General features: G+C 43.6%; 1 protein-coding gene across 2 annotated transcripts; it reads left to right on the forward strand.

Annotated features, from left to right (window-relative positions):
- The first annotated feature begins 3,335 nt into the window (after positions 1-3,335).
- On the forward strand, positions 3,336-9,782 carry Pdcd2 (programmed cell death 2). Of its 2 annotated transcripts, XM_057757733.1 has the most exons (7): positions 3,336-3,450; positions 3,538-3,653; positions 3,971-4,213; positions 4,913-5,044; positions 7,803-7,906; positions 8,667-8,780; positions 8,860-9,782. In XM_057757733.1, exons 1-7 carry the CDS (start codon positions 3,377-3,379, stop codon positions 9,034-9,036), a joined length of 960 nt encoding a protein of 319 aa, XP_057613716.1. In that variant the 5' UTR covers positions 3,336-3,376; the 3' UTR covers positions 9,037-9,782. The 2 variants fall into 2 exon arrangements, with proteins under 2 accessions (XP_057613716.1, XP_057613706.1); XM_057757723.1 differs by having other exon boundaries at positions 3,336-3,653.
- The last annotated feature ends 2,416 nt before the right edge of the window (positions 9,783-12,198 follow it).

Genomic DNA, 12,198 nt, shown 5'->3' on the forward strand with positions numbered 1-12,198 from the left:
GTCATGACAGAATTAATAAAATCCTCATGCTTTTGCATCGGCTGTGGTGTGTGAGGTGGTCTCTGGGGGCGACTCCTCCTCCTCCTCGGTGTTTGGACGCTAGAGTCCAACAAGTATAGGAAGAAATAAAGATGCAGCGAGGGACGGCACTTCAGTTCACTGGGACTGAGCTCCCTGCATCCTCAGAGGCTAAGATCATTCTCTATGCGTCTGAGTCTTCATTTCACGAACTCACGTGAAGTCACATACCTGCGCTGAAATATTTCTGACAAGGACAAGCTAGAAAAAATGAAAATCTTTTTTCTTCTATGTCCTTTCATGTGGGCTGCTAACAGAAGGTATGGTACAGATTTAAAATTCATCTTCTGCCGGGCAGTGTTGGCACACACCTTTAATCGCAGAACTCAGGAGGATCGCTGAGAATTGGAGGTGAGCCTGGTCTATAGAGCTAGTTCCAGGACAGCCAGGACTGTTACACAGGAAAACCCCGTGTCAAAAAAAAAAAAAAAAGGCAGAATTTATCTTACCCTAGTAACCATAGATGTACCATAAACCAACTCCCCAGAGCCATCTGCTCTGAAAATGTTTTTTTTCCATTGTTCCAGGACCCATTTTCCTTAACTGCCTGGTCCTGTTTTTGTAAACTTGTTTACATGCAAAAGCCGCTCCCTATGATTTTGCCCTACAAAAAGGGCTTGAGAAATTGGCTTGAGGCTGGTCTCAGGAACCCTGCCTTAGGGGAAGACAGCAGCTGAACTGATTACAGAAGCAAGATCAGGTAGTTAAGGAAAATGGGTACATAGAGAAAAAGATTCTCCAAGGGGGGCAGGGGGAGAAACGGGTCAGGATGGGGACGGACACACCTTGGGAAGCCAAAAAATCCAGACAGGTTAAACCCACTAGTAACAGAAAAGGTAGGAAATGATGCTGGGCAAACTATAAACGTGAACATGCAATATCTATCAGTAGGCTTGCAGGCGTAATAAAGATGAATTCTCCACAGCATGAGAGTGAAAGACCCATGCAACAGGGCTCACATGGAGGGGCTTTATATTAGGGGAAAGAAAATGGGAAAAGGGGGGGGGGAGTCAGACACTCTGGGAGTGGGGGAGAGAGGGCGGGAGAGAGATGGGAGGTGAGCAAGGCCCACCTTTTAAAGGGGACATAGTGAATGTGCACAGCAGGTGTTCTTAGCAGCTGCAGCTGAGGATGTATCCTGTCAGGACCCCAAGGGCAGACCAGTACAGATGCCTGAATACTAACACTCACCCTGTGGTTTGGTTTCAAAGGTCTGATATGCAACATATGAAAAGGCTGTCTCTGAAAGAAAAAGGAGTAAGAAGAAGAAGGAGGAGAAGAAATAAAATTACCTTAAATTGAGCAAGACCAGGTGTGTACTTTTTTTTTTTTTTATTTTGTATGCATTGGTTGTTTTGACATGGGTGTTGGGTTCCCTGGAACTGGTGGTACAGACAGTTGTAAGCTGCTGGGAAATGAACCCGGGTCCTCTGGAAGAACAACCAGTGCTCTTAACCACTGAGCCATCTCTCCAGCCCCCCAAGAGTGTACTTTTTTTTTTTTTTTTTTTTTTTTTCGAGACAGGGTTTCTCTGTGGTTTTGGAGCCTGTCCTGGAACTAGCTCTTGTAGACCAGGCTGGTCTCGAACTCACAGAGATCCGCCTGCCTCTGCCTCCCAAGTGCTGGGATTAAAGGCGTGCGCCACCACCGCCCGGCTCCAAGAGTGTACTCTTAACAGCATGTTTAGAAACGAGCTGACCTCTCTATGAACATATTTGTCACTCCAGTGCTCTCGTTGTCTGCTGAAATTAATCTTTTTCCACTCTTCTTGGCTGAGCTTAATTTGACTCTGCATACACCAAGATGGGAGCCCACCGCATTCGGTCACATTACTAATGTTGACTTGAAACTACAGCTTTCACCTCAAATGGGGTTAAAATTGGTTCTGGACGCTGGGTGGCACACACTTTTAATCCCAGCACTCAAGAGGCAGAGATAGGCGGATCTCTGTCAGTTCGAGGCCAGCCTGGTATACAGAGTGAGTTCCAAGACAGACTCCAACGCTACAAGCAAATGAAATTAAAATGAAAAACAAAAAGTTTATTCTGAAGCTAAATTTGAGTGATCATAGCTCGGGAACAAATATTCAGGTCTTCTCAAGTACAATGTTCCAAGGTAGAAGCAGTTTTGTGGAGCTTTTACAGTAACAGAATAAAGAAAATTTAAAATCAAGGCATTCTAAAAATATACTGGTGGAGACATTAGTCAGTCACAGGCAGAGAAGTCTCACCTACAGGCCCATGAGCTATCCGAACACATTCTTAGCCTTTTGATTGGTGGAGAATAGCATTTTGTTAATCGTCTTTACCTGTTTTTCAGGATGTTAGGTCTGACACAAAGGTTGGGCAGTAAGGACTCTTTAAGGGGCAAAAGATAACCTGAGAGAAATAGTGTCAGCAACATTCTAAACTCTTTAAAGGCAAAAAACCATTTTGTTAGTTGACCAGGCTATGAAAGCAGCTTACTTCTAGGAATTCTGGTTTATACCAGCTAATATCACACTTTTGTTTTGTCTTTCCATTTCCCAGGGCAGTGCGTCTAAATCCAAGACACAGGGCAGTGCGTAGGGGAGCACCCAACGGTGTGAAGCATTTCCATAAATTTGTTTCTAATGCTTATTCTCAACTGCATCCGTTAATCTTTCTCTTCCACAGAGTTCTGAACATCCTTTAACTACGAGAGGGCAAGTTTCAAGGCTCTGTGTTTGCCCCAACCTCAATTCTCCTGCAGGACAGCAGAACCTCCCTTGGGAAGAAAGGAGGAAAGCAGCAAACTCTAACATTAATTATGATTAACAACCTTACTTAGGATGTATATGTTACATGAAAATAAGAAAACGATAAGAAACTGTCTCTAACATGATACAACAGAGTAGAACCAAACTACTGATCCCTGCCTCGGGAAGCCTGCTTGCCCCTCGCTCCTCTGAGGAGGAAATGCAATCTGTTCTCCTCCGGGAAACGACACCACCAATATCCACTTAGACAAGTTCTGTTTGCTAAAGACAAAACCGTTCTAAGAGAAATCTGCAAATTTTCAACGTACAAACTACAGTTTGTCCTTTATATCCAAGCGCTGAGAATCCCACCCGCCTCAACAGCCTTAGGATCTAGAATCAACACCTTAAACTCAGAGGTCCCAAAAGTCCTGAAAAAGCGTCCAGTCTCCGCGCCCCCGGAAGTAGAGACCTGTAGCGGAAGGCTGCGGTTGGCCCCGCCCTCCAGCCTCCTGCGTTCATTTCCGCCTCCTGCCGCACTTCCGGTGCGGAGACCACACACCCCGACCCCTCCAGGACCCCATGGCTGCTCCCGGGCCGGTGGAGCTGGGCTTCGCCGAGGAGGCACCGGCCTGGAGGCTGCGCAGCGAGCAGTTCCCGAGCAAAGTGGGCGGGCGGCCCGCGTGGCTCGGCCTGGCGGGGCTGCCGGGGCCCGGGGCGCTGGCGTGCGCGCGCTGCGGCCGCCCGCTCGCCTTCCTGCTGCAGGTGTACGCGCCGCTGCCCGGCCGGGACGACGCCTTCCACCGCAGCCTCTTCCTCTTCTGCTGTCGCGAGCCGCCGTGCTGCGCCGGCCTGCGAGGTGAGCGGCCCGCCCGGGGGCAGGGCCGAGGCTGTGGGTGCCCCGGGTCAAACCTCGGAGTGGGATGAGCCGGTTGATGTGGGCAGTTGGAGTCGGGTAATAGAAACTGTCTCTTAGAAACGTGCCCCTACCTACAGATTTTCATAACTCTAATTGTTAGGCACGAACGCTTCCCGGTTTTATCCCCTCTCCTGTAAGAACTCCTCCCTGAAAGAAAAGACTTTACTCTTCCTCTTTATGCGGAGGTGAAGAAGGTTCAAGTGTTTGGATTTTGTTTCACTAAAAACCTTTATACTTTCCATAACTCTTCGTTTCAGTTTTTCGTAATCAGCTACCGAGGAAAAATGTGTTTTACTCATACGAGCCACCTTCTGAGACGGGAGCTTCAGACAGTGGAGAATGTGCGTGCCTCCAGCTTAAGACAGGAGCCCATCTCTGTAGGGTTTGTGGCTGCCTGGGCCCTAAAGCCTGCTCTAGGTGCAAGCAGGCACATTACTGCAGTAAGGAGCATCAGACACTGGACTGGCGGCTGGGACACAAGCAGGCTTGTGTACAGTCAGGTAAGACATCCGTTTCCAGCAGTTTCGGTGCCTTGGTCAACCCAGATACTTTAATTTCTGATTGAAGTTGAAATTAGAAAACAAAATACTTTAGAAAGTTTTAGAACTGGTAACATGAATACTTTAATAATGAAAGTGGTGTTGAAATCATATGAACATCTTGAGTATTGGCTTTTAGACTCCCTAGTCAAAAATAGAACCAGCTAAACACAGTAGTTAACAGCAGTCATGTATAGTGTCACTGTCTTCTGGTCGATGGCACATGCACCCCTGATAATGAATTCTTTTGGGCTAGTCTCATGAAGTTGTGTATAATATCCAGTACATTGATAACAAGTGACTGTATTAACAGTTGGTATATTTATTGTACCATTTAATCTTACTTTAGCCTAGTATGTATTTTAAAAATATTGAGCCAGTGGTGGTGACACCTGTCTGTAATCCTAGCTCTCAAGATGCAGGAGGAGTTTGAGGCCCATCTGGGCTACACAGTGAGATCCTGACTCAGAACTGAGCTTGCTGTGCTATACAGGCAGCAGCTTTACACATTTAATGCCATTACTTCACTGGATGCCTGGCGTCCGGCTACACAGTGATTGTCCTATGCCATAGTGACTGATGAAATGCTTTAGAAATGGGAAAATTTTAGATCATCTTAAAACTAAATGTTTATTAATGATGCTAATAACTTTCTTGTAGATCCTTTAAACCAGACAATTCCAGATCACAACTTCCTGTTTCCAGAATTTGAAATTATAACAGAAGCAGAAGATGAGATTATACCCGAGGCTGTAGAAATGGAAGATTATTCTGACGTCACAGAAAGCATGGGTAAGGACTTGGCATATAAGTTTTACAGTACTATGACCAAATACACTTTAGGAAAAACACTTCAGGGAGGAGAGCCTCCATCAGTATGTCGGTGGTGAAACAGAAGATCATGGTGGGAGATTATCGGTGGTGAAACAGAAGATAATGGTGGGAGATTGTAGATGAAAACAGTAACTGCAGAATGTATGACAAGGGCCCTTTGTAACAGTGTTTTAATTCTACTTTTAGATCCATACTTTGGTTACTGTCTCTAGAGTTCATGTGCTAGGGCTGTGTCGAGGCTGAAGTAGTGCCCAACACACTTGTGATCATGAGTCCAGCTTTCACACTCTAAGGTTGCTCATGCGGGGGCTCACTGAACACACTTGGCCTGTGCTTCCAGGGTGGAAACCAAGTTCTGGGTATCATGTGTTTGAACAAAGAACTTAAGTTTTATGGTTTGATTCTAGATCTTGCTGACAGTAGGATTTCAATTTCTAAACCACAAGGTGAGGCTTATAGAAACCAAATTAGGCTCTCAGTTCTTGGTTCATGCTCGGTAACAGGGACACACAGTGGGAAGAAGGCACCCAGGAGTCAGGAATCCAAACAAGTGAATGTCTTGTGACTGTTAGAAAGGTGAGATATGTGGGGCTGGAGAGATGGCTCGGAGCTTAAGAATCTAGGAGTGGATGCACATGAACTACCGATGTAAGTAGGATGTGTCTGCTCGTGTATACTGTTGATCACATTTTTACAAGTGGCAAGTCATGAAAATGTTTTCCTACATAAAGGAAGTTAACAGGAGGGATGACATGCTCAAGAATTGTGATTGTAAGAAGGACCTTGGTCTTTCCGCAGGGCAGGGAATTTGGACTGCTCTTCAGTATCGAGAGGGAGGGGGAATGGAGTGGGGGGAGGAGAAGAGGAGTGGGGATAGGGGGAGGGAAGTGGGGGGAGGGCAATATTTGGGAGGAGGGGAGGGAAATGGGAAATAGGTGGAAATTTTAATTAAAAAAGAATAAAAATAAATAAATAAGTAAAAAAAAAAGAATTGTGATTGTAGGACCTGACAATCATTTATGAGTGAGCATTAGATAAGAAGCAATCATAAAAGTAAACAGTTGAATTATATATCCACATAATTCTACATGACTTCAAACCAGTGATTTGACAGATGTGTATCTAATAAAATATATTTCAAGAGTGGGAAAAAAGCGATGGGCACGTTTTTCTTTGGAAGTAGATCCTCATATAGGCCAGGCTGGCCTTGAACTCTGCCTCCTGATTGCAAATATTACAGGTGTTATACATTTTATATCTGACCGCTGTTATTTTATTAAGTAAATTAATATATTAGGTCTGAGGAAATAGTACAGATTTGCAGAAAGTAGGTCTGAATTTTTTTATTGGAAGATGGTAGCAACTCATAAGTACTTTATAACAAAGATTTAAAAATCTTTAGATTTTTAAAAATTGTTAAGATTGTGAAATTTTAGAAATTGTTAGATCATCTCATTTATAGTTGGTACTCCAGATCTATAAAATGATCTATTTAGAGAGATAGCTGATTCCAGAACTACTGAGGAAATAATGAAAGAAAGTGGTTATTATTGGAAATTGAAGTTAATAGTTAAGAATTCAATTATCACACCTTTAATCCCAGCACTTGGGAGGCAGAAGCAGGTGGATCTCTGTGAGTTCAAGGACAGCAAAGGCTGTTATACAGAGAAACCCCATCTCAAACACAACACCCACCCCTCAGTCATCAGTGGATCCTAGTGGTACAGACCTACAATATCAGCTACTCAGTAGGCTTAAGATGAGATGATTTTAAGTCCAAGGCCTTGGAGGGCTACCAACTGGGGTCAAGGCAAGCCTGAACAAATTCATGAGGCCCTAACCAGACGAATAAAAACAGGACGGGCTTTGGAACTCAGGGCATTTTGCCCAGCATGTATCAGGCTCTAGATTCAATTCCTGATTCAGAAAAGCAGAAACTTCATTAATCATCAATTATTATCTGTAAGTGACTGGGGGAATCTTGAAATTTGATTTGAAGCTGGCTCTTCATAACAACTACAGCACTTCTACTTTTGTGCATGTTCAACATTCACAAGATAAACATTTTCAGAATGCTTCCCTGAAGTGACTGTCCAAGCTGAGAATTAGTTTGGGCTGCAAGGAGAAAGAGATTGGGAGGGAGGGAAGGGACAGGGTCACCTGTGGAGTAGCTTAAGGCTTTGCCTCTTCCCTTGAGAACACCAATGTGAGGGAGTGTGCATTCTCCATGCATCCTGGCTATTTATGGCAGGAAGTGCCATTAATTAACGCCTCCCCCAATTTATCAAAATGGTGACATTGAATTTCAGCTTATCTGACTCAGGATATTAAGTTTGTATTTTGATACACGTTACCACACTGTGTTGGCAGCCACTGGTCTGCTGGAAAACTGGCTGTGGAACAGGAACTGGCACTGATGGGTGAGATGGAAGGAGGCTTGAAGGAAGAATCCAGATGGTTTGAGCACGGCAGTGATGAGGACACCATTGCAGGGAGCCCCAAGACGCACTGCTATAGTTCTGAGCCACCATTCACATTTTAATTTGAAGCCCTAAAGACTAGATCTATAATGATTACATGTTACCTACAAATAGGTACTAAAATTACTTGAACAGAGAATCTAATTATGTTAACTAGGTTCTCCATACATTTGAACGGCTAAATTGTGGGGATTATCCAGTATTCCATAATTATTGTGTTGGTTTTTTCCCCCCAGGGAGGATACCCGAGGAAGAACTAGATTCCATGGCAAAGCATGAATCCAAGGAAGATCACATTTTTCAAAAGTTTAAATCCAAAATAGCCCTTGAACCAGAACAGGTAAAATGGGATTTATACCTCTTCACTGTGTTCTCAAACTTATAAAACCACTATGATTCACATGCCCATACACTGTGTACATTATATATGTACAGAATTCCAAAAAAAAAAAAAAACACATAAACAAAAATCCCTAAAGGCAACTTCCTAAACACACTGGAGCAAGTGAACAACAAGGGTAACAGGAAGCTTTGGTCTGTCCGTAACACTAGGTGGTTTTAGCAATGGTGATACAAGTTAAACAAGAGAGGAAAAACACTCTGAAGCTGATTATAGTGAATTTACCCTTTTTTAAACAATTTAACCAAACACTATGTCTGACTACATACATATCCCTTTTTCAGTACTTAAGGATCTTGGCTATACATGAAGCCAAGTACTGACTGCTATGGCCACATTTTGTACGTAGACTCACAGTTGTATGGTAATGAGTTATTCTTAACTGAGATTCTAACACTGTGGGGCCAGTGCCTGCTGCTGAGTCAGATGACTGAGTCTGCTTCTGGGGACCCACATAGTAGAAGCAGTTGACTCTCACAGGTTACCCTCTGACCTCCACGAGTGCTGCCATGTGTACACACAATTTTTAATTGTTTAAAAAGGCCCTGACATGTTAGGGAAGAAATGAGCTGAAATAATGGCTTTGAGGTTTGGGTGTTGGTAGTGCACAGAAGAAGCACATGGGGATCCTCTAACTGATCCTCATACCATGTTTCCATGGGGAATTCTTAGATGAGATGTACTCCTTGTTACCTTCTAGATTCTCAGGTACGGAAGAGGTATTAAACCCATCTGGATTTCTGGTGAAAATATCCCTCATGAAAAAGATATTCCAGATTGCCCCTGTGGTGCCAAGAGGATATTTGAATTCCAGGTATGACCTTAAATAATGACTTTTTAAGAAAACTGGACCAAAATATAGGTATTAAAATATTACTCTGTCTTCTCCCTAGGTCATGCCCCAGCTGCTAAACTACCTCAAGGCAGACACACTGGGCAGAAGTGTGGACTGGGGCATCCTGGCAGTCTTCACCTGTGCTGAGAGCTGTGACCTGGGCACTGGCTACACAGAGGAGTTTGTGTGGAAACAGGATGTGACCAATACACCCGGACAAGGGCTAAATCCTTAAAACCGTTCCTTATGCCTCAGGACCCCACAATTCCATCTCTAGGACTTTATCCTAAGAAAGTAGTTACCAAAGACTTACATAAGTATAAAAATGTTGCTTGATACATTATTTACAATGTCTCTGTATTACTAAAACAAGTGTCCAAGGATGGGACTTTCATTTTTTGTATGTCCATAATGAAGGGTGACACTTGGTGCTACAGACATACATGGGTGCCCAGGGGGTACAGGGTATCATACCAGGATGTCACACTTATGTTGATGGCATGTTAATAGACATACATATATGTGTACATAGGAATAATCTGGAGAGATGGCTCAGTTGATTGTAATTACTATTAGTTATTTTTTTGCCTGTGTGTTAGGTGCACCACATATATGCCTGGTGCCTTTAGAGGCCATAAGACAATGTGGAGTTCCCCTAGAACTGGACTTAGACACTTGGGAGATGCTATGGGTGCTGGGAATCAAGCCTGGGTCCCTGCAGGAGCAGCCAGAGCCAGCTCTCCAGCTGTTAAGAGGGCTTGCTACTCTTCCAAAGGAACCAAGTTCAGTTCCTAGCACCCAAATCAGGAAGCTCACAGCTCCAGAGAATCTGATGACCTTTTCTGGCCCGTGGGCACCCAGTACATGTGGCATAGCTCATACAGGTGCATAGAACATACAAATAAGCAAAAACTAAAAAAGAGTATCTGGGAAGGAGCCCTGTGTTTTCCTTCTGTAACCTGCCACATGGCAGCACTTCCCACCTCCATGTGGGTTAAAGAGGGAGGGAGGGAGGGAGGGAGGGAGGGAGGGAGGGAGGGAGGGAAAACTGGAGCCGTCCATACTATCTAGTTCCAGAACAAGGAAAAACTGAACTTTGTTAGTCTGAGTAGGATGAAGGAACCAGTAAAGAAGTCGTGGTACCAGGCTTGGTAGGAGCCTGGATTTTAGAAGGCCCTACTTCATCTGGCCTTGAAGAGCCAAGGGGACCTGCTGATAGAGACTGAGAAACAAGGGCTTTGTCTTTCCTTTACAAATACTCTGCACAGACTGCATTCACAATGACTGAGGAAGGTGAACAGTGAAGGAACTGTCCCTGGAAGCAACAACCTGACTGACTGAAGGGAGGCACTGGGGCCATCTTTCAGGTATGGGATGTTCTGTATGGTTCACTGCCAAGCCACGTGACCGAATCTTAAGATGTGAGCAGGGCTTCCAGTCCTCATCCATTCACAAGTGAATTCCCGTCGTCAGACACCCACACTGAGACAAACCTGAGAAAGCTGTTGTGTTGTTACTTTAGCCTCCTTGCTCACCCTGGTTTGTTTTCGAGACAGGGTTTCTCAGTGTATCTCTGGCTGTCCTTGAAATACAGAGATCTGCCTGCCTCTGCTTCCCAAGTGCTGCCACCCTGAATCTTAATCTAGCAATCTTCTAAATTTTAAGAGGTTATATCACAGTCTACTACCATTGACTATCTGGCTATACTTATTACACAAAGTCCTGGCTTATGAGTTCATACCATGTATGTGTACATTAAAATACACATACAACCATTTAGAGATTCCTACAAGGGTCATTTATTATTTATCAAGCTACTTTTAAGGAAAGATGCTGTTCATTTTTACTTGAGGTAAGAACCACATAGAACTGGTATTAGAGCACACAGCCATGGAAGGCATTAGCATCAACTTGAGCAAACATGTAGAAACACACCTACTCAGGAAAAGACCAGGACAAAGAGATGCCAAGTCTGACTTCACATCCCAAATTATCAGTAATCCTGTCCACTCAAAATGTATTACAGAAGGGTCTGAATGCTGAGACCTTTAAAAGTCAATATACTAAAGTATTTATAAACAGCAAGGGCTATTATTTGGGAACATCCCCAGGTGGTATGGACATAGACCCAGCCAGGTGCACTCAGGAGTATGACCTTGGAGGCCACAAACTGAGTGCCTGACCAGTCTGGGCTAGACACAGCAAGATCCCTTCTTACTACACTATCTTGGTTGGTTTTTGTTAGTTTGACACAAACCTAGACCTATCTGGGAAGAAGGAATCTTGAGAAAATAGTTCCATAAGATTGACCTATAGGCCAGTCTGTGGGATACACTCTTGATTGATATGGGAGAGCCCAGCTCAATGTGGGTGGTGCCACCTCAGGGCAGGCTGAGCGAGTCAGTGGGCAGTGTTGTTTCACAGTCCTTCTTTAGCTCCTACCCTGTCTTCCCTTCATGAAGGACTACAACTATAAGCTGAAATAAGCCCTTTTGTCCCAAGCTGCTTTTGGTCATAGTATTTTATCACAGCAGTAGAAAACCTAAGACAGCCACTTTCTTAGAAAGACTGCTGCATGTGTAATCTAGGGACAGTACACTTTAGTGCATGCTAATCTGCAATCCGCTTATGGCCTTCAGAATTAAAGGGTTCTACTCTGGGGGTATGTCAGTCACAGAGGTCATTCCTTGCAGGCACAAATCCTGTGTTCTAGCCCCAGTATGTCAAAAATAACAAGGATAAAAAATATGCATAATACAGAAATGGTTAAAACCTTGGCAAGACACAGTGGCTCATGAGACTTACCATCCCAGCTATTTGAGAGAGCAAGGCAGAATCACTGAGTTCACGGCCACCTGGGCTGTAGGAGTCTAACCGTGTCACCCTGTCTCAAACAGAACAGGAAAGAAGGAAAAAAGCAAGGCACTTTAAAGTCCCAGCCACTGAAATATTAAAAATAAATACCAGAAAGAAGAAACAAGATTACTACTTTTCAAAATTACCACGTGCCTAGAACTTAGGGTTCCAATGCAGTCAACTACTAACAGCAGCAGGAACAGGAGCTCAATAAACAGATTGGAAAAAGTTAAATATAAATTAGTATTTTTCCTTAAAGTGTTATGAAAAAATAAGAAACCATGTTCAAATAATTAACTTTTATGACATGAAAATGCTCCATATAAAAGGAATTCTAAAACCTAAAAAAAAAAAAAAAACCATCTTGAAGAAACGTACTAGAATGATGTCCTTCCCAAACATCAGTAACACCTAGGAGGTGCAGGAAGGGGTACTTTGTATACTTTTGGGGAGTTGGGCTCTAGTACTGATTTGTTAAAACTTGGAATACATAAATTGTTTACATCAATTCCCCTTGTAAAAGTATATTATAGAAATTTAT

This window comes from Chionomys nivalis, chromosome 2 (genome assembly GCF_950005125.1).
Source record: "Chionomys nivalis chromosome 2, mChiNiv1.1, whole genome shotgun sequence".
NCBI lineage: Eukaryota > Metazoa > Chordata > Mammalia > Rodentia > Cricetidae > Chionomys > Chionomys nivalis.